The sequence below is a fragment of the Gambusia affinis genome, linkage group LG21 (assembly GCF_019740435.1).
Source record: "Gambusia affinis linkage group LG21, SWU_Gaff_1.0, whole genome shotgun sequence".
In the NCBI taxonomy this organism is placed as follows: domain Eukaryota; kingdom Metazoa; phylum Chordata; class Actinopteri; order Cyprinodontiformes; family Poeciliidae; genus Gambusia; species Gambusia affinis.
In genome coordinates this window covers 1,201,776-1,224,276 of record NC_057888.1, presented here as the reverse complement: position 1 = coordinate 1,224,276, position 22,501 = coordinate 1,201,776, and the positions used below count along the sequence as shown (strand labels likewise).

The window sequence follows — 22,501 nt, the reverse complement described above, 5'->3', positions numbered from 1 at the left end:
TTGATCTTAATTATGACTAGTCAAAATTACAATTTTAGATATCTGAATTATGAATTGCGCAGAAGCTCCTTTTTGCTTTCCAAACAGTTTCCTGCAGAATTTTATGTTTCCTGCACAAAATAGTCAGTAAATGCCACAAGATAGAAAGATCTGGCAACGTTGGAGAAGCAGAGAATGCAAAACTTCATCAACTCTTAGACTGCTTCTCTGTTTATTCATTTCTGACAAACCGAATGCACTTAAAAACAGTTTTGAAAAGCTAAAATTGCTGTCAAAGCATTTTCAACATGAAAGTTGTGCATTTTCAAACATCTATTTTCATTTTTTCTATTTTTCATTGTTTTATTAAACTTTCAAATTGCCACATAAGTCAGGGACGTTTTGACCATACAGAATACTTATTCAAGAAGATATCAGTAAGGTCATTCTGACTAGTCAGAATGTTAATTTAAGATATATTAAATAAAAAATTCATGATATCTTTAGTTTTCTCTAGTCATTAGTTGCTTTTAAGATATCTATAATTTAGTTTTCATTAGTCACAACTACATTTATCCTATCCAAAAATAAGATATCTTGAATTGTGTTGTCATTCGATATATCTTTAGTTAGAATTATGACTAGTCAAAACTAAAATCGAGATATCTTGAATTTACTTTATGACTAGTCATAATTTAATTGTAGATACCTGAAATGTGTATTTAAGATAGTCAGTAATTTATTGTAGATATTTTGAAGTCTCCATACAACTCAATGGTAAATTTGGCGTCATTTCGCATAAACCGAATTTATGTTAAAACGGCTTGCCATACTTCCTGTAACTTCAGTTTTGTTCTCCATTTTGTGACGCAGATATCAGCAGTAGACCGTGAGTACTAACAGTTTTTATAAAACCCGTTTTCAAGTGTTTTTCTCTGTGTTTTTACGGGTCAGAGAATTTAATTTTACTTCGGGATTAATAAAATATTTTTGAATATTGACTTTGAACAATATTCAAAGTCAATGTTTGAAGTTAGAACCGAAAGATTCAAACTGTGAAGCTTTCGGTCACAGAGGAAAAATGCGCAACAACTTTCCGCTGTTTAAATCTAATCTCTGTATAAAAGTGGTTTAATGTCAGATATATTAATGCGCTGCTGTCATTTAATGTCTGAATAGAAAGTTTGTCACTTTAACTCTGGAAATAAACGTCTTTAAGTTTTGACGCCTGTTAGACAGCGGCCTGTTGGGAAATTATGATCTCAATGTTGATGACGTTTGTTTTGTCCGTAGAGGCTCATGGGAAATGTAGTTGAACTCTTCCGACTGCAAAACTGTTTTAAGCAGAAACACTGAAGGTTTTTTAACTTTTATATTATTTTCTTACAGTCTAAAAAATGTATCTGAACTGTTAACAGTAAATATTTATTCTCACAAATCAAACTTTGATTTTAGACGTTTCTGGTTAATCATAAAAACTCACAAGTCACGTGACTTTGAAACCGAAACTGAAATTAACTTTGTTGTTCTTCAGATCAGACTCCGTTTTGAGATGGAGGACAGAAATAACTTGTCTTCTTGTTAATAGAGGTAAGTGTTGCAGCTCCACGTTGCTCCGTGTCTCTTTCGGGTCTCTGGATCTTTTTCTATCGGATTAAATCACAGCTGATTCTCGGGGCTCGAACCTCCACGACGCGTCGGCCGTTTCCCAAAGGGTGGAGGCCTCGCAGCTGTAATCTATTTGATTTAATTTAAGGGCTGATTCAGAAGGTATTTAGTGACACACAGGATGAAATTATTAGGAAATGAAGACTTTATTGTGAAACATTGCTGCTTATATTTTACTGTTACATTATGTAATCATACGCAGCTGGAGATAGGCACCAGCAACCCTCCCGACCCCATTTAGGGAAGAAGGGTGTAAAGAAAATGGATGGATGGATGGATTATGTAATCATGACCACAGAATCTGACATGATGCATTTCTATTTCACATTAGTTAACCTGGTAAAGGATCAACTGTGGGATCTACAGTGACAGAAGGTGATCTGTTTGTGTGCAATAATGAACTTTAAAAATATAAATTAAGGAATTAATGAATATTTTAAAGAGCAGAACATTAACATGAAAAACGTAAACTACAACATATTATTAGGTTAATACTAATAAAATCATAAAATAATCAGGATAAAGTCGTAATATTATGACTCATTCTTGTACAACTTAATTCTTATAATATTTATTCTTGTACAAGTTTATTTTTATAATTTCATACAGTGTATCATAAAAGTGAGTACACCCTCACATTTCTGCAGATATTTAAGTTTATCTTTTCATGGGACAAAACTGACAAAATGACACTTTGACAATGAAAAGTCGTCAGTTTGCAGTTTATATAACAGTGTAAATTTATTCTTCCTCAAAATAACTCTAGAAACAGCCAATAATGTCTGAACCACCAGCTACAGAAGTGAGTACACCCCTTAGAAAATGTTCCTTAATGTCAATATTTTGCGTGGCCACCATTATTTACCCTCCTGGGCCTGGAGTCACCAGAGCTTCACTGGTTGCCACTGAAAGGTTTTCCACTAATCCATGACAACATCACAGAGCTGACGGTCATTCCAGACTTGGCGCTCCTCCACCTTCAGCCTGAAGACGCTCCATCACCTTCACCCTCAGCCTCTTCAGTAAAGCGGTGGTCGTCTTAGAGGATTGTGTTTGGGGTCGTCATCATGCTGGAACTCTGTCCTGTCATCCAGTTTCCAGAGGGAGGGGGTCAGGCTCTGCTTCAGGATTTCACTGTAAATATTGGAGTTTATGAAATGTAACTCCTCATCATCTGCTGCACTGATGCAGCTCCAGACCATGACACTCCCACCACCGTGCTGCATCACTGTAGGCATCAATCACTTATCTAAGATAAACTTAAATATCTGCAGAAATGTGAGGGTGTACTCACTTTTATGATACACTGTATATATTATTATTTTTCCAGTGTGTCCATAATACTCCATCATGTTAAACTGGTTTCTCTGGTTATTTAAATCCTAAAATGTGACTCATCTCTCCTTCCTCTGCAGTCTGGGGTTCATCAGAATCTGATGTTTCTCTGATCTGTGGAGTCAAACCAGATTTAAACTCTACAGATTTTCCTCTCTGAGTTCTTTCTTTTCCAGTTGGACTTCTTGTTTCTCTTGCAGCAGTGAGAAACTCTTTGTCTCTCTAAGCGCTGCTGGAAACCTGAACAGATCCTCTGAAAGCTGAGAGTGATCCGATCTCTCCTCATGAGCTCCATGGATCACCTGATCCTGAAGTCTCTCTGATTGTTGGTCCGTCTGGAAAATATTCCTCCCACAGATTCCTGCCTCTCTGACTAAAGCTGACTCTCAGCAGGAGGACTGGCAGCCCGTCTAAAGGAGGTCTGGACCCCAAAGGGTTCAGAACCGCTGCTTTAACTGAGCCCATCTGTTCAGGACCAACACATCACCACTTCATAGGAAATGTTCACTCCTTCATTCACTACATCTGACCTCACTCTGGATGTTTCTACAGACCTGGAACATGATTCCAGTTCAGGTTTCAGACTCAGATTTGAAATGTTCTGAATAAAGTCAGAAGTTCTCCAGAAGGTTCTTGGATCCGCCAGCAGACATCAGAAGGTCCTGAAGAAGTGAAGGAGAGAACAATTCAGACCCAGATGTTACCTGCTGGATCCGGTTCCTCTGATCCTCTGAACACATGATGGGAATCAACTTTCTGCTCACTGGATCACTGGGAACTGACTGGTTCTGGTTTCTCTTTCAGACTTACTGAGGTCCAGAAGATGGAAGATTTGGACCTAAAGAAGGAGAAAGCAGAACCTCCAGACTCAGAGTAAGAAACAGTTTCTAACTGGTTCATGTGACTCCACACAGATTTATCTGATATTAACTTGTTATAAAGGATTATTACAACCTAAAATATGTTAATGAGGAGTAAATACTTTTGAACAAAATCCCACCTAAAGAATATTAGAAATTGGTGCAGAACAAAATTTACACAGTTAAACTGCAGTTTAGGGTTAAAACTAGTAAAAATACTAATGTTAGCATCAAGGCTAACACTTGTGTGTTGAGTTACAGCAATGCTTCTCAATTATTTTCTGTCATGCCCCCCCTATGGAGAAGAAAACATCTCCCCCCCCCCGTGATTATTAATAGTATCATTGTCTATAAAATTGTTATAAGTACACCTCTGCATAACACTGCATCTTTATTAACGTATAAGAGAATAAAGATAGAAAGAAATATGGACCAACTTACAACAAATAATAGTTTTATTAACTGTAGCAGAAAAGATTTAAAGTGCATCTGAAATTCAAAAATCAAATTAAATCCTTAATTAACATTTTTTGACTGACCATGTTAAACCAAATGATACTGAAAAATAAAATTACATAAAATCAATAAATAATAATGCATTCAAACTGATCACCAACATTAATTCAGGAGCACAATATTAAAAAAAACTTTAACCTGCAAAACAAAAATATATAAAATCTGTGCTGATTTTTTTTAATCCAAGATGATGTCTGGATTAATGGCTACAATGAGCACGTTTTGCAATGCACAGCTTTTTGAAGCGGGGTTTGAAGCAGGACACAGCAACTCTCAGCTCCTGCTCAATGTGTAGCTGGGACCTGTATTTGTTTTTCAGAGCAGCAACAGCAGAGAAGCCTCACACAAGTAAGAAGCTGCAAATGGAAGAAGAATGTGCACAGCTCTTTGTCCTAAGAGTGGATGTTGCTTCTCCACATTCATCCAGAATTCACTCAGTGTCTGGGATGTGAAACTTAGTCTCAATATGGATATTACTCCTCTCGAGTTAATAAAAGCTTAACACAGTTCTTCGGTGTCAACAGCCATTTATTGTGGACACGTTTTACAAAGTCCCCAAAAATGCTGTCAGAACTAAAACAAAGGTAACACAAACCCAAATTAATTCACAATAAATGGCGTAATTACATAAATAAAAGATACAAATAAACAAACCGTACCTCATTAGCCGCATTGACTCCAGAGGAATAAACTTAGTTCAAGTGATCAGCTTCTTCAGCTTGAAGCCCATGTGGCTCTAAGTGCGCCAGCCAATGTTTTCCCGGGCAACACATGGTCCGCGGAACAAAATAAAAGGTCTCCCCCACACTTGAATGTACACTAAAACTGAACCTAATGAGTATAAACACAAATCCACCGGAAACCATTACACATTCAAACTTAATGTTTTATATTAAATAAAATTTAACTATTGCTACTTAAATCAAATAACAAAAAAAACAACAAACCAGATGCAGTTGCCTTGACAGCAGCTACAATGGAGTCAGATGTGATGTCTATGAACTGCTCCTCCTCTGCAGAGCTAAAACCAGTTGGAGCTGGTGCATTAAAAGGATCTCTCACCCAGTCATACTGGGAACTGTTTTCAGGGAAGTACTTTGTAAAGAATCCAATCAGTGATGAAATATGCTGCTTAAAATATGGAATCACTGAGGTGGCATCATAGTCAGTAGTGTCAACAAATTCCTGCAGGTTCTCAAATGACTCCGTATTTCCTTCATCAAGTCGCCTGCTGCCCCACATTGCAAGCTTTCGAGTGAAAGAGCTGATCTTGTTTGTGACCTGAGGGAGGTGTTGATCTTTCCCTTGAAGCTGTAGATTTAGTTCATTGAGCTTTCCAAATATGTCACTCAGGTAGGCCAGTTTCATCAGAAAGTTCTCATCACTAAACTTTCTTGCAACTTCATACTTGTGCTCCTGCTCCAAAAACACTTATCTCCTCTCTGAGCTCAAAAACTCGGGTCAACACTTTTCCTGGTGACAGCCACCTGGCCTCACTGTGAAACAGCACAGCTTGATGTTCAGCTCCCATCTCCTCACAGATAACAGAGAAGACTCTTGTTTTTAGTGGTCTGGTCTTTATTAAATTGACTACACTTACAATGTCTGTCATAACCTCACTTAATTCAGAGGAGAGGTGCCTTGATGCCAGTGCTTCTCTGTGTATAACACAGTGTGTCCACTCAGCATGAGGTGAGGCCTTCTTGATGAGAGTCCGAAGTCCTTTTCTCATGGTCTGTGCTCCATCACTGCAAACACCAATGCAGTTCTCCCACTTTAGCCCATTATCAGTCAGGAAGCAGTCTAGCATTTTGAAGAGCTCTTCAGCTGTGGCTCTGTCTCTGACATATTTACAAAAAAGTAGATCCTCACACAGGGAATTTGTCATGTCAAAACGTACATAAACAATAAACAAACAGTTTTTGTTGCTGTCAGTTGCTTCATCAAATTGTAAGGCAAAACGTTTGTCTTTGAGTTTATCTACCAGCTGTTCTTTAAGATCATCAGCAATGTCATTTATACGTCTAGCAACAGTGTCATTGGACAGAGGGATAGTTTTTATTTTTGCAGCACTTGCGTCATCCAGCATGACAGAGACCATGTCTAATGCTGCAGGCAGTATCAGCTCCTCTGCTAGGTGTGGGGTTTTTTGGTACGCTACCTTATATGATGCCAACAACGCTCGCTGGTTTATTGAAGTAGCAGTCACAAAGCGGGATGATTGTTGGCAATATTCGGCACATTTTCGCTGAAAAAGCTCAAGCGGCTTATCAGCGTGATTGGGGTGTGATGTCTTTAAGTGACGCCTTAATGTATTTGGCTTCATGCTGTCAGCTACCAACATTTTGAGACACAGTAAGCACATCGGTCTTTCCTCGTCTCCCACCGTAGTCACAGTGAAGCCAAACGCTACATACGGTACGCTTCGTCATATTTCCTCGTCTTAGCTTTTGGGAGACTTTCGTTTGTCTCTTTATCTCCGTCTCTCTTCGCCTGTCTTCTCATTCCTGTTAAATATTTTTCCATGGTGTCACTTGAGGGTCTGCTACACTTCGTGTCTACACTTCATACTCATGCTATGTGCAAAGGCGCAAACCCCTACACACTCTGCCAATGAGAGCGCTACTGCCCCCTAAAGTAGTGGAGGTGCAATTAGAAAAAAAATCAAAATAAAAAAATAAACGCGCCCCCCTTGATGGAGCCGCGAGCCCCCCCCAGGTGCTTCAGTATTTGAGAAGCACTAGGTTACAGTAACATGTTCTATAGATACTGAAAACCCATGTAAAAGCTAAAATTAGGTAAAAATCTATGAATTATAGTCTCTAGGCTAAAACAATATGGTGACCTACAGTAAGACAATCCTTACAGAAAGAAACAAATCCATGTAAAAGCTAAAATTGGCTACAAAACTAAAGCTAGCTAAAAACAATGATAGCACCTGGGCTAACATTAGCAATGTTTATTATTAGGTCTAAATACCTATTAAAGACAAATTAAACAAACACAGGAAAGACAAGAGAGATGGATTCTTTGTACTCGTGAGGAGAACAGACAGAAATGTGCTTTCAGTTACAATCTCCTACCGCTCTGAAATCACATATACCTGCTCCTCTCTTTTTATTGCATTCAGGATCCCTCTCACATTGGGCGCTGCAACTCTCAAAGGGCGGGGAAAACAAATCATCACATAGTTGCAGCACTAATGACAATCACTATCTAGACACATGTTATCTACACACTAGATTCTTCTGTTCCAGGCACAGGGTAAAACAGAGCAAGTTGTACATCTTCACGGCGACAGTTTTATAGCGATCTAAGAGGTCAGGAAGGCCTTGGTTTCTGCTGAGCGATAAACCCTGTTGGACCTGGTCGTCACTGCTTTTCTTCAAAGAGGCCTTATTGCTTCCTCCCAGGAAGGAATCAAAGTTATTCAACACACAGAAATATTCTTTAAAACATTATAAAGGTGTAAGGCTACAAATATTTGATAATACCAATAATACAATTTACCTAGCATTTATCTACAGTAACATAATCTATGCAGGCTGAAAAATACTTTGTAAAAACTAAAATTAGCTAAAAATCTAAAACTAACTTAAGAACTACTGACAGCAGGGTTTCATCTCCTTTTGGATTTTTAAAAGGTTTTTCCTCAACAACAGAAATCAAAGAGTTTTCACTCAGAGTAATGTGAGGTCGGCACAAGAAGCCTTTCATTTACAAATTCCTCATTTTCTTGAATCCTCTTGGAATTGCACTTCTCCACCTTTTTGGACTTTTATGCTCGTAGTTTTTTTTTTTACTTTCTTTATTGAAGTTTACAGCTTGACATTCATCAATCTTCAGTACAATGAAAACACAGTTATTATAGATAGAGAGAGAAAGAATCTCAAGCTGATTTCTCCCAAAACCCTTCTCACCCCAAACACACTCCCCTCTAGGTCTAAACACAAGACAGACAGACAGCAGAGATCCAATTCATGCAACAACTTCTAGCAACAAAACATCCACAAACATTACAAAGGAAGCAGAGAAAAAATAAAGAATGGAAAAATAATAATACTGATAATAATAGATAAATAAATGTATCTATATTTATATGTACATGCTAGTAAATTAAATAAATATACAAACAATTTACAGATAAATAAAGAATAGAGAACATTATAATATGAAGAATATATATTGGTTAAAAACCAAAGACAGAAAATTAATTTTTCTTCTGAATCAGGTTGCAAAGTCATGATACCCACTACAGATAGGAAAGGTCTCCAAGTCTCCATAAATTTACTGGTGGAACCTTTAAGTGAAGATCTGAGTTTCTCCAGCATCAGGTTGTAAAGAACTTCTCTGACCCAGTGGTTACTTTCCAAGGATAGATAATGAAAAAGGTAAAAGAAATGATGATCCAGGACTTTAAACTCTCTGTTTCTCTGCAGCAGGTTGTGTTCAGAGCTATTAGTGTTTTTATCACAGACTTCTTCAGTAATGGATGTGAAACCAATAACAACATGTTTGTGTTTCAGAGATGATGAAACAGGATCCGTCTGTCCCTCTATGAGGAGTGACTCGTCCAAAGAACATCCTCCAGACTTCAGTAATGAACCAGAACCTCCAGACTCGGAGTAAGAAACAGTTTCTAACTGGTTCATGTGACTCCACACAGATTTATCTGATATTAACTTGTTATAAAGGATTATTACAACCTAAAATATGTTAAAGAGAAGTAAATACTTTTGAACAAAATCCCACCTAAAGAGTATTAGAAATTGGTGCAGAACAAAATTTACACAGTTAAACTGCAGTTTAGGGTTAAAACTAGTAAAAATACTAATGTTAGCATCAAGGCTAACACTTTGTGTTGAGTTACAGTAACATGTTCTATAGAGACTGAAAAACCATGTAAAAACTAAAATTAGGTAAAAATCTATGAATTATAGCTTCTAGGCTAAAACAATATGTTGATCTACAGTAAAATAATCCATACAGAAAGAAACAAATCCATGTAAAAACTAAAATTAGCTACAAAACTAAAACTAGCTAAAAAAACAATGATAGCACTTGGGCTAGCATTAGCAATGTTTATCTACAGTAACATCATCTATGCAGGCTGAAAAATACTTTGTAAAAACTAAAATTATCTAAAAATCTAAAACTAACTTAAGAACTAATGACAGCAGGGTTTCATCCAGAAAACTTGCTCAGCCCAGCGGTCGGGGCGCCGAGGCGGTCCACCATGTTTTTGTAATAAAAGATGTTAAGTTGACAGGAAATGTAAAAATATTACTGGGTAATTATATAATTCTATGTTACAGGAAAAAATTGCCAGTGAAACAATATTTAAACTCACAACTAGTCTTAAAAACAACAAATCAAAAAATACAATTAAAATGAAAATCAATTATTTGCATTTTCTTTAATCCAAATTAAGTCATCGGCTCCATCAGGCCCCCAGGGGCTTCAGGGGCCAGAAATGTTAATATTTTAACACAGATACATAAATGTAACATTTATTTATTGAGATGATCAATGCTGCTAAATTTGATTTAATGGTTTCAGTATACCATGTTTTCCAGACTATAAGTCGCATTTTTTTTACATAGTTTTGCCGGGGGTCCGACTTATAGTCCGCAAAATACAATAGATAAATTGAACAAGTTTAAATTGTTGGCAAGTTTACTTTGTAAAAGTTCAAAGAACAATATTCATTTTGTTTTGTTACCATAGCAACAATCTGATGCTGTGAGTTTAATCTTTGAGTTTGATCTGTTTATTCACAAATACCAAATTAGTAAACTGCTATTATAACTTATTGATTTTTAGATTGGCCAATTAAATTCATTACAGGAATATAGAACATCTCAGTGAGGCTTCAGTATCTTCTTAGTAAAGAGCCGTTCAGGAGAATCGGATCGTTCAGGAGAATCGGATCGTTCAGGAGAATCGGATCGTTCAGGAGAATCGGATCGTTCAGGAGAATCGGATCGTGTTTTCCTATTCCCACTTTGTGCGTCTCAACTATCTGGGCCGATTTGCCAGAAAACTGCAAGTCCCACATCAGTCTTACGTTGGCTACATGGAGGCTCAGCAGATTTTCTGAATCCAGACATGAATTCCTATGTTTTGTTGTATAATATGTGCAGAAAGAGTGAACATTGAGTGTGTGAACTGAAACTATTGGGGAGGATCCCAAAAGTTAAGAGTAGCAAACTATAGCAGAAAACCATTAAAACGTTGAACTCAAAGAAGGATTTTATGAAAAAGGTAAAAGAAATGATGATCCAGGACTTTAAACTCTCTGTTTCTCTGCAGCAGGTTGTGTTCAGAGTTATTAGTGGTTTTTATAACAGACTTCTTCAGTAATGGATGTGAAACCAATAACAACATGTTTGTGTTTCAGAGATCAGAGTCAAAGACTGAGAGCACAACTGGAGGAGCTTCGCCGACTGAGAGCAAAACGGGAGGAGTTTTTCAGACGGAGAGAACTGAAGGAGCTTCTCAGACGTCCCAGAGTCAAAGTCGGGGCGCCGAGGCGGTCCACCATGTTTTTGTAATAAAAGATGTTAAGTTGACAGGAAATGTAAAAATATTACTGGGTAATTATATAATTCTATGTTACAGGAAAAAATTGCCAGTGAAACAATATTTAAACTCACAACTAGTCTTAAAAACAACAAATCAAAAAATACAATTAAAATGAAAATCAATTATTTGCATTTTCTTTAATCCAAATTAAGTCATCGGCTCCATCAGGCCCCCAGGAGCTTCAGGGGCCAAAAATGCTAATATTTTAACACAGATACATAAATTTAACATTTATCTATTCAGATGATCAATGCTGCTAAATTTGATTTAATGGTTTCAGTATACCATGTTTTCCAGACTATAAGTCGCATTTTTTTTTATATAGTTTGGCCGGGGGTCCGACTTATAGTCCGCAAAATACAATAGATAAATTAAACAAGTTTAAATTGTTGGCAAGTTTACTTTGTAAAAGTTCAAAGAACAATATTCATTTTGTTTTGTTACCATAGCAACAATCTGATGCTGTGAGTTTAATCTTTGAGTTTGATCTGTTTATTCACAAATACCAAATTAGTAAACTTCTATTATAACTTATTGATTTTTAGGTTGGCCAATTAAACTCTTTACTCTCCCTGATTAAATCAACACAGAAGCTGTTAGAGGTGCTGATGCTTTTAGCAGCAAGAGGGGCCCCTAAGTCAGATTCTGCTCCAGGCCTCAGACAGCCTTGGACCGGCCCTGCAGGATGAGTTAAATCTGCATTAACTCTGTCTGACTGAGTGGACAAATCATTTGATACGATTTGATTCATCGTGTAACTGCTACGGCTAGTAAAGCCTGGCGGGCTGCCAGGATTATAACACAATGTGGGAAACCTGCTACTGCAGAGCATTACAGGAATATAGAACATCTCAGTGAGGCTTCAGTATCTTCTTAGTAAAGAGCCGTTCAAGAGAATCGGATCGTTCAGGAGAATCGGGTCGTTCAGGAGAATCGGATCGTGTTTTCCTATTCCCACTTTGTGCGTCTCAACTATCTGGGCCGATTTGCAAGAAAACTGCAAGTCCCACATCAGTCTTACGTTGGCTACATGGAGGCTCAGCAGATTTTCTGAATCCAGACATGAATTCCTATGTTTTGTTGTATAATATATAATATAATAAGTGAAACTATTGGGGAGGATCCCAAAAGTTAAGAGTAGCAAACTATAGCAGAAAACCATTAAAACGCTGAATTCAAAGAAGAATTTTATGAAAAAGGTAAAAGAAATGATGATCCAGGACTTTAAACTCTCTGTTTCTCTGCAGCAGGTTGTGTTCAGAGCTATTAGTGTTTTTATTACAGACTTCTTCAGTAATGGATGTGAAACCAATAACAACATGTTTGTGTTTCAGAGATCAGAGCCAAAGACTGATAGCAAAACTGGAGAAGCTTCTCAGACATCACAGACTGAGAGCAAAACGGGATGTTTCCTGGTTTCTGCCTATGACGAGTCCCATGTCTGCAAGAAAACCTCCAGACTTCAGTACTGAACCAGAACCATCAACCTCAGAGTAAGAAACCAGTTTCTAATTGATTCCTGTGACTCTGCAGAGACTAACCAGGATTTAAACTTTGACTTCAGCTTAGAAACTGATTGATGGAGACCAAAACATCATTTAAAATCATTTTAGTTGTTTTTTCAGTTGTGATCTAAACGGTTCTTTGAGAGAACAGAACAAATTTTCCTCGTTTCTTCAGTTTCCTCGATAGCCCTCTTGATTTAACCCCACCTCTGTTCTTTGTTCCTCGTCGGGTCCTTGTCTAAGCTGTCAAGTCAGTCGAGTGACGCACGTTTGTGGAGCCAGTCTGTCTCTTCTTTCCAATCGTTAGACCTGTTGCTACCACTGCTGAGCCCTAGCTTTCTGCTCTGCTGTGCCGCCGGGTTTTTGGACCTTTTTTGGATTGTATTCGGACTGTTATTTGGATTATTTCATCTTTAAATATCATCTCACTTTACCTGGGTCTGCTGCGTCTCCCTCACCTCACAACACCTCGCTTCATGACAGTTATGTTCTTGATAAACTGTTTTAACTTTATTCCCTCATCAGAAACATGCCTGGAGTTTTGCTTTGACGAAGCATTTTTCAGAAATCCTTTAATCTCCTTTTGGATTTTTAAAAGGTTTTTCCTCAACAACAGAAATCAAAGAGTTTTCATTCAGAGTAATGTGAGGTCGGCACAAGAAGCCTTTCAGTTATAAATTCCTCATTTTCTTGAATCCTCTTGGAATTGCACTTCTTTTATGTTCATGTTTTTTTTTACTTTCTTTATTGAAGTTTACAGCTTGACATTCATCAATCATCAGTACAATGAAAACACAGTTATTATAGGTAGAGAGAGAAAGAATCTCAAGCTGATTTCTCCTGTTACGACTGGCTCAAGGTCATAACAAAAACGGGAGACCATGCAGTGGTTAAAGTGCTTAAAGAATATTTATTAACAAAAACAACAATGGATTGTGAATATCGGTATCAGTGGTGTAATGCAAATGCTAGGATGTGGTGTATGAGTGCATATGGAAGTGTTGAAGTGCAAAAACAAAGACAAACTCAAATGTGCAGAAGGAGGGGAGCTGAGGCCTGGCACTAAAACACAACAAGTGGCAGAGTGGGCCGGCACCAGAAGGTGGAGACGGCCAGGTTTAAATGATCTGTGCTCCAAATGAACAAATCAGCAGCACCTGTAAAGGGGAGAAGCACAAAGACTGACAACAAGGCACCTGCAACTCAGCCCATAAGGCCCAGGGCCGTAACACTCCCAAAACCCTTCTCACCCCAAACACACTCCCCTCTAGGTCTAAACACAAGACAGACAGACAGCAGAGATCCAATTCATGCAACAACTTCTAGCAACAAAACATCCACAAACATTACAAAGGAAGCAGAGAAAAAATAAAGAATGGAAAAATAATAATACTGATAATAATAGATAAATAAATGTATCTATATTTATATGTACATGCTAGTAAATTAAATAAATATTCAAACAATTTACAGATAAATAAAGAATAGAGAACATTATAATATGAAGAATATATATTGGTTAAAAACCAAACACAGAAAATTAATTTTTCTTCTGAATCAGGTTGCAAAGTCATGATACCCACTACAGATAGGAAAGGTCTCCAAGTCTCCATAAATTTACTGGTGGAACCTTTAAGTGAAGATCTGAGTTTCTCCAGCATCAGGTTGTAAAGAACTTCTCTGACCCAGTGGTTACTTTCCAAGGATAGATAATGAAAAAGGTAAAAGAAATGATGATCCAGGACTTTAAACTCTCTGTTTCTCTGCAGCAGGTTGTGTTCAGAGATATTAGTGTTTTTATCACAGACTTCTTCAGTAATGGATGTGAAACCAATAACAACATGTTTGTGTTTCAGAGATCAGAGCCAAAGACTGATAGCAAAACTGGAGAAGCTTCGCCGACGTCACAGACTGATAGCAAAACTGGAGAAGCTTCTCAGACATCACAGACTGAGAGCAAAACGGGATGTTTCCTGGTTTCTGCCTATGACGAGTCCCATGTCTGCAAGAAAACCTCCAGACTTCAGTACTGAACCAGAACCATCAACCTCAGAGTAAGAAACCAGTTTCTAACTGATTCCTGTGACTCTGCAGAGACTAACCAGGATTTAAACTTTGACTTCAGCTTAGAAACTGATTGATGGAGACCAAAACATCATTTAAAATCATTTTAGTTGTTTTTTCAGTTGTGATCTAAACGGTTCTTTGAGAACAAACTTTCCTCGTTTCTTCAGTTTCCTCGATAGCCCTCTTGATTTAACCCCACCTCTGTTCTTTGTTCCTCGTCGGGTCCTTGTCTAAGCTGTCAAGTCAGTCGAGTGACGCACGTTTGTGGAGCCAGTCTGTCTCTTCTTTCCAATCGTTAGACCTGTTGCTACCACTGCTGAGCCCTAGCTTTCTGCTCTGCTGTGCCGCCGGGTTTTTGGACCTTTTTTGGATTGTATTCGGACTGTTATTTGGATTATTTCATCTTTAAATATCATCTCACTTTACCTGGGTCTGCTGCGTCTCCCTCACCTCACAACACCTCGCTTCATGACAGTTATGTTCTTGATAAACTGTTTTAACTTTATTCCCTCATCAGAAACATGCCTGGAGTTTTGCTTTGACGAAGCATTTTTCAGAAATCCTTTAATCTCCTTTTGGATTTTTAAAAGGTTTTTCCTCAACAACAGAAATCAAAGAGTTTTCATTCAGAGTAATGTGAGGTCGGCACAAGAAGCCTTTCAGTTATAAATTCCTCATTTTCTTGAATCCTCTTGGAATTGCACTTCTTTTATGTTCATGTTTTTTTTTACTTTCTTTATTGAAGTTTACAGCTTGACATTCATCAATCATCAGTACAATGAAAACACAGTTATTATAGGTAGAGAGAGAAAGAATCTCAAGCTGATTTCTCCTGTTACGACTGGCTCAAGGTCATAACAAAAACGGGAGACCATGCAGTGGTTAAAGTGCTTAAAGAATATTTATTAACAAAAACAACAATGGATTGTGAATATCGGTATCAGTGGTGTAATGCAAATGCTAGGATGTGGTGTATGAGTGCATATGGAAGTGTTGAAGTGCAAAAACAAAGACAAACTCAAATGTGCAGAAGGAGGGGAGCTGAGGCCTGGCACTAAAACACAACAAGTGGCAGAGTGGACGCCGAAGGCGACCCAGAAGGTGGAGACGGCCAGGTTTAAATGATCTGTGCTCCAAATGAACAAATCAGCAGCACCTGTAAAGGGGAGAAGCACAAAGACTGACAACAAGGCACCTGCAACTCAGCCCATAAGGCCCAGGGCCGTAACACTCCCAAAACCCTTCTCACCCCAAACACACTCCCCTCTAGGTCTAAACACAAGACAGACAGACAGCAGAGATCCAATTCATGCAACAACTTCTAGCAACAAAACATCCACAAACATTACAAAGGAAGCAGAGAAAAAATAAAGAATGGAAAAATAATAATACTGATAATAATAGATAAATAAATGTATCTATATTTATATGTACATGCTAGTAAATTAAATAAATATTCAAACAATTTACAGATAAATAAAGAATAGAGAACATTATAATATGAAGAATATATATTGGTTAAAAACCAAACACAGAAAATTAATTTTTCTTCTGAATCAGGTTGCAAAGTCATGATACCCACTACAGATAGGAAAGGTCTCCAAGTCTCCATAAATTTACTGGTGGAACCTTTAAGTGAAGATCTGAGTTTCTCCAGCATCAGGTTGTAAAGAACTTCTCTGACCCAGTGGTTACTTTCCAAGGATAGATAATGAAAAAGGTAAAAGAAATGATGATCCAGGACTTTAAACTCTCTGTTTCTCTGCAGCAGGTTGTGTTCAGAGATATTAGTGTTTTTATCACAGACTTCTTCAGTAATGGATGTGAAACCAATAACAACATGTTTGTGTTTCAGAGATCAGAGCCAAAGACTGATAGCAAAACTGGAGAAGCTTCGCCGACGTCACAGACTGATAGCAAAACTGGAGAAGCTTCTCAGACATCACAGACTGAGAGCAAAACGGGATGTTTCCTGGTTTCTGCCTATGACGAGTCCCATGTCTGCAAGAAAACCTCCAGACTTCAGTACTGAACCAGAACCATCAACCTCAGAGTAAGAAACCAGTTTCTAACTGATTCCTGTGACTCTGCAGAGACTAACCAGGATTTAAACTTTGACTTCAGCTTAGAAACTGATTGATGGAGACCAAAACATCATTTAAAATCATTTTAGTTGTTTTTTCAGTTGTGATCTAAACGGTTCTTTGAGAACAAACTTTCCTCGTTTCTTCAGTTTCCTCGATAGCCCTCTTGATTTAACCCCACCTCTGTTCTTTGTTCCTCGTCGGGTCCTTGTCTAAGCTGTCAAGTCAGTCGAGTGACGCACGTTTGTGGAGCCAGTCTGTCTCTTCTTTCCAATCGTTAGACCTGTTGCTACCACTGCTGAGCTTTCTGCTCTGCTGTGCCGCCGGGTTTTTGGACCTTTTTTGGATTGTATTCGGACTGTTATTTGGATTATTTCATCTTTAAATATCATCTCACTTTACCTGGGTCTGCTGCGTCTCCCTCACCTCACAACACCTCGCTTCATGACAGTTATGTTCTTGATAAACTGTTTTAACTTTATTCCCTCATCAGAAACATGCCTGGAGTTTTGCTTTGACGAAGCATTTTTCAGAAATCCTTTAATCTCCTTTTGGATTTTTAAAAGGTTTTTCCTCAACAACAGAAATCAAAGAGTTTTCATTCAGAGTAATGTGAGGTCGGCACAAGAAGCCTTTCAGTTATAAATTCCTCATTTTCTTGAATCCTCTTGGAATTGCACTTCTTTTATGTTCATGTTTTTTTTTACTTTCTTTATTGAAGTTTACAGCTTGACATTCATCAATCATCAGTACAATGAAAACACAGTTATTATAGGTAGAGAGAATCTCAAGCTGATTTCTCCTGTTACGACTGGCTCAAGGTCATAACAAAAACGGGAGACCATGCAGTGGTTAAAGTGCTTAAAGAATATTTATTAACAAAAACAACAATGGATTGTGAATATCGGTATCAGTGGTGTAATGCAAATGCTAGGATGTGGTGTATGAGTGCATATGGAAGTGTTGAAGTGCAAAAACAAAGACAAACTCAAATGTGCAGAAGGAGGGGAGCTGATGACTTGCAATAAAACACAAAAAGTGGCAGAGTGGACGCAGAAGGAGACCCAGAAGGTGGAGACGGCCAGGTTTAAATGATCTGTGCTCCAAATGAACAAATCAGCAGCACCTGTAAAGGGGAGAAGCACAAAGACTGACAACAAGGCACCTGCAACTCAGCCCATAAGGCCCAGGGCCGTAACACTCCCAAAACCCTTCTCACCCCAAACACACTCCCCTCTAGGTCTAAACACAAGACAGACAGACAGCAGAGATCCAATTCATGCAACAACTTCTAGCAACAAAACATCCACAAACATTACAAAGGAAGCAGAAAAAATAAAGAATGGAAAAATAATAATACTGATAATAATAGATAAATAAATGTATCTATATTTATATGTACATGCTAGTAAATTAAATAAATATTCAAACAATTTACAGATAAATAAAGAATAGAGAACATTATAATATGAAGAATATATATTGGTTAAAAACCAAACACAGAAAATTAATTTTTCTTCTGAATCAGGTTGCAAAGTCATGATACCCACTACAGATAGGAAAGGTCTCCAAGTCTCCATAAATTTACTGGTGGAACCTTTAAGTGAAGATCTGAGTTTCTCCAGCATCAGGTTGTAAAGAACTTCTCTGACCCAGTGGTTACTTTCCAAGGATAGATAATGAAAAAGGTAAAAGAAATGATGATCCAGGACTTTAAACTCTCTGTTTCTCTGCAGCAGGTTGTGTTCAGAGCTATTAGTGTTTTTATCACAGACTTCTTCAGTAATGGATGTGAAACCAATAACAACATGTTTGTGTTTCAGAGATGATGAAACAGGATCCGTCTGTCCCTCTATGAGGAGTGACCGGTCCAAAGATATACCTCCAGACTTCAGTAATGAACCAGAACCTCCAGACTCGGAGTAAGAAACAGTTTCTAACTGATTCATGTGACTCCACACAGATTTATCTGATATTAACTTGTTATAAAGGATTATTACAACCTAAAATATGTTAAAGAGGAGTAAATACTTTTGAACAAAATCCCACCTAAAGAGTATTAGAAATTGGTGCAGAACAAAGTTTACACAGTTAAACTGCAGTTTAGGGTTAAAACTAGTAAAAATACTAATGTTAGCATCAAGGCTAACACTTGTGTGTTGAGTTACAGTAACATAGTTAGAAACCAACAAGGTTGGATTTCTGTAAATTAATAATAAACACTGAAAAGGGTAAGTACATGTGAATTGAACATCACGTTGTCATTGTGTAAAATTCTCCGTCTCTTTTCTGTCCTGATGGAATATCTCCTCCTGCTCGTCATTCATTGATCAGATTCTCTGGAAACTGATCCAGATGTCAGAACAAGTTCTGCATTTTGATGCTCATGTTGCTCCATAGATCAGAAAGTTGACCTGATTGAACAAAACCAATGAGATTTTTGGATTCAGCTCATCAAAATGACTCTAAAACAGTTAAAACCCCCAGATAACTTTATGGCTGTTGACCAGTTTTATCAGTCAAATGCAATAAATGTAGAAATGATAAAAAATGATAGAAAATATTAAGTAAGTCTTTGAACTATTGGTATCCAGAGAAACACAAGAACAATTTCACCTCCTGGGAAAATAAAATCTTTAGATTGTAATTTAGTTTCTAGTTTTTAAGAAGCAACTGAGTCTGAACTGCAACATTTATAAAATATTTAATTACCAGGAAAGTAACAATTGTGTCCCTTTAAAATGTGCTTATATAATTGACCTTAAAATATTCAAATGCTGAATAAATGATTAAATAAAAAGATTCTTAACAGAAGGAAGTAAAGAAACACTGTACACTGATATAAACTACTGAAATTTACCACATGCAGAAAAATAGAACCATAAAATCAGTAAATGTTTTAGAAACATTTTTGTTTTGAACATCGAGTTGCAACTTGGTTTCAAATGTTAAGCAATAAACTGGAAATGAAATATCCAAACTTTAAACAACTATGGAGACACAAGCAGTTCCTCCTCCCACCTTCACATCCAACCAATCACAGCGTTCATTTCACAGACACCAACCACACCTGCAGAGAGAAGGTCAAAGGTCAGACTGGAGACTAAAGGCTGATCAAACTCTGATATTAGATCATCAAATGTCTTAATATCTACAAACAATCAGATATAAAATCTGATAAAATGTCTTTATGTCCAAGACAGACTGAGGCTTAATTCAATAAATAATGATGTTCATCCAGATCTCTGACCTTCTGATCAATAATGATCAATAAACCATCATTGATAAAACCACAAACTTTATTAATCTGTAAAGATGAACAGATGTAGAAACATCAGGAATCAGTTTGACATTTAAAATGAATCTGAACTGAAATATTAGATCTTAGTCCAACAGAATCAGTTACATTTTAATACAGAAGCATCAATTTAAGTAAATTATCTGAAAATATTATGGAAATATTTTATAACCTGTCTGAATAAATGTGAGGTAAACAAAGTATTCCCTCCCCTTTCCTTGGTTATTTCTAGTTTCCAGTGTCTGAGGTGAAGCAGCAGGAATCCTGTGAGTTTGTGACAGATGTAGCAGTAAGTTGTGACGTTGACAGAAGGAGCTGGATGGACACTCGGTGGGACAGCTGATAGCAGAGCAGTTTTATTTCTAGACAACTTTAAACAACCACAGGATCAAAGAAGACATGAAGCAGCAGTCACATGATCCAATAATCAACCAATAAAACCATCAATAGGAGATAAACATCAATACAACAACCCTGATTAAAATAATAAGATAATCATACAGTCAGTCAGAATGAAGTAAATGGAAATAGAGCAAAATAACATTAAAATGACAAAGTTCAAAACCAATTTAAAGTTTCATCTCAGATGGTTTTTAGAAGAGATTTATAAGCAGACTGGGAAGAGGCCAGTCTGATGTCCAAGGGAAGGACATCCCATAATGTAGGAGTTGCTATAGCAACAGCAGGGTCTCCTCTGAGCTGAGCTTCATCTTCCAGATGTAACAGCTGGATCAAGTAGGGCAGGATGAGGCCATGAAGAGCTTTAAAAGCAGATCAAGTCATTTAAAATGAATCCTAACATGTCCAGGCAGCCAGAGGAGGAAGGCTAAAATACAGGAAGTGATGTCAGACATTCAGGAAGTGATGTCACACATTCAGGAAGCAGCTCAAAGACCAGCAGCAGCATCTGGATCCTCCTGTTCTGATGCTCAGTCTGAACTACAGCTAGTCGTCTTCAACTGGTTCCAACATTTTTCCAGAAGAGTCTCAAATGTTTTCCAGATTTGGTTCAGAGTAAAACCTGGAAAAGGAATATTTGTTATTGGCTCCACCTTTTAACCTTTGACCTTTTAGCCTCCAGTTAAATTTCACTTTGGATGTTTGGAGAAAGAAATCTGATGTTTGTTGTGAATTAGTTCTTGTTTCCATGGTAACAACATTGATATCAGGTTGGTTGTGATGCAGCATCCTGTATAACAATATAACAGGTAGAATCAGTTCAGTTTCCACTCATGTGTTCATGTGTTTATGAATGAGTGAAGATGAGTGTTGTTGCTGTGTCCATGTCTCCAGGAAGTCCAGCTGGACTCCAGCATCCAGCCGTCCAACATGTCTAGAGACAGTCAGTGGTCCTCATTCATCAAACTGTAGCAGCAGCAGATCTGATCTCAGATCTGCTTGTTCTCTCAGTTCAACAGGAAACAACTGATCAGGTTGATGTTGGTCACAGCTCTGAGATCAGTCTGACTGCAGCCTGGAAACCACTGGCTCTGATTTCACAAACCATCATTCATTTATTCAGCAGCTGCTCTTTCTGCTCAAGTCCACTCCTCACATCTGGACACGTGTCCTCCTGTCCTCAGTCTCATCCAGATGTGTTCAGGGACAGCCTCCATGTTGGTCAGTCAGCTGATGCTCCAGCAGCAGCAAATCCATCCTCCAGTGTTGGAGCAGCAGTGAAGCCTTCAGGACTCTCAGCAGTTTGTTTCCACTGTGGACTTGAGTGGAACCTGCAGAGGAAGCAAACTGGATGCTGAAAGTGTGTGTAGGTGTGTGAGCTTGGAGCTCAGTGTGTTCACTGCAACACGTTAAGATGAGAGCTGAAAGGAAGCTGCTCTGAACAGAACTGAAGGCCCTGCTGCTCTTTCTACTGGATGTGCTGCGTCACTGACTGCTGCTGGAGAGAAGCTGGAAACTCACTGATCTGATCTCTGCATCTTTCTTCTCTCTGCAGGTGGAAGTGATGCTCTCTGTAAAGAAGAGAATCGTCTATGTTTCCTGATGATCCTCTGAGGTTGAAGAAATTGTCCCTTCAAAACAAAAGCATCACAACTCAAACAGGAAGTTAACTGTAATTGAAACTAATTAAGGATCTTCTAAGATATTAGAATAAATAATTTGTATGTTGTTAACATTTTGTCCACATACTTCCCAGACACTACAAATGTTATTATTTTAATACTTGATCTGTTGTTCATGTTTGTTCTTCTTAAATAAAAGTAGTTGATCAGAAAATAGTAACATGAATGAATCTGCTGACAGATTCACTCGTATATCAACTTCCCCTGTTTATAAGTTTAAAGTTGTTTATTGTGCTGCAAATGTAGCTTCATTTATAATATTATATTAGCACAAAGTTTATATGATTCAGCTGTAAGAAAAAGAGAAAAAGAATCATAAAAGAGGAAGAAAACAGGTTTATTAAGAGGGAATGTTAGAAAACTTTGAGGACTTTTACTGTTACATTTTATTATTGGATAATTGTTTTGTTTTTAATTGAGCTGATCACTTACCATAGTGCCTACCATTAACTAAAGGTCTTTAACTGAAGTCTTGCATTTTAGTCAAAGTCTAACTGGGAAAAAAATCAGGAAATTGATGAAT

General features: G+C 37.6%; 1 protein-coding gene across 2 annotated transcripts; it reads left to right on the top strand.

Moving 5' to 3' along the window:
• Positions 1-819: 819 nt before the first annotated feature.
• On the top strand, positions 820-22,409 carry LOC122824449. Of its 2 annotated transcripts, none has more exons than XM_044105162.1 (10): positions 820-868; positions 1,514-1,569; positions 3,787-3,855; positions 8,885-8,983; positions 10,759-10,908; positions 12,278-12,436; positions 14,305-14,502; positions 16,371-16,568; positions 18,423-18,521; positions 21,852-22,409. In XM_044105162.1, the coding sequence occupies exons 3-10, from the start codon at positions 3,806-3,808 to the stop codon at positions 21,859-21,861; spliced, it is 963 nt and encodes a 320-aa protein (XP_043961097.1). In that variant the 5' UTR covers positions 820-868; positions 1,514-1,569; positions 3,787-3,805; the 3' UTR covers positions 21,862-22,409. The 2 variants fall into 2 exon arrangements, with proteins under 2 accessions (XP_043961097.1, XP_043961098.1); XM_044105163.1 differs by lacking the exon at positions 820-868 and adding an exon at positions 1,297-1,337.
• Positions 22,410-22,501: the final 92 nt, after the last annotated feature.

What these genes read in the sequence shown, in the direction of transcription:
- LOC122824449 (XM_044105162.1), top strand. Translation starts at nt 3,806, where the DNA reads ATGGAAGATTTGGACCTAAAGAAGGAGAAAGCAGAACCTCCAGACTCA. An exon ending in AGGCGGTCCACCATGTTTTT is followed by an intron (nt 10,909 to 12,277) that starts GTAATAAAAGAT and finishes TTTGTGTTTCAG; the next exon opens with AGATCAGAGCCAAAGACTGA. An exon ending in CCAGAACCATCAACCTCAGA is followed by an intron (nt 16,569 to 18,422) that starts GTAAGAAACCAG and finishes TTTGTGTTTCAG; the next exon opens with AGATGATGAAACAGGATCCG.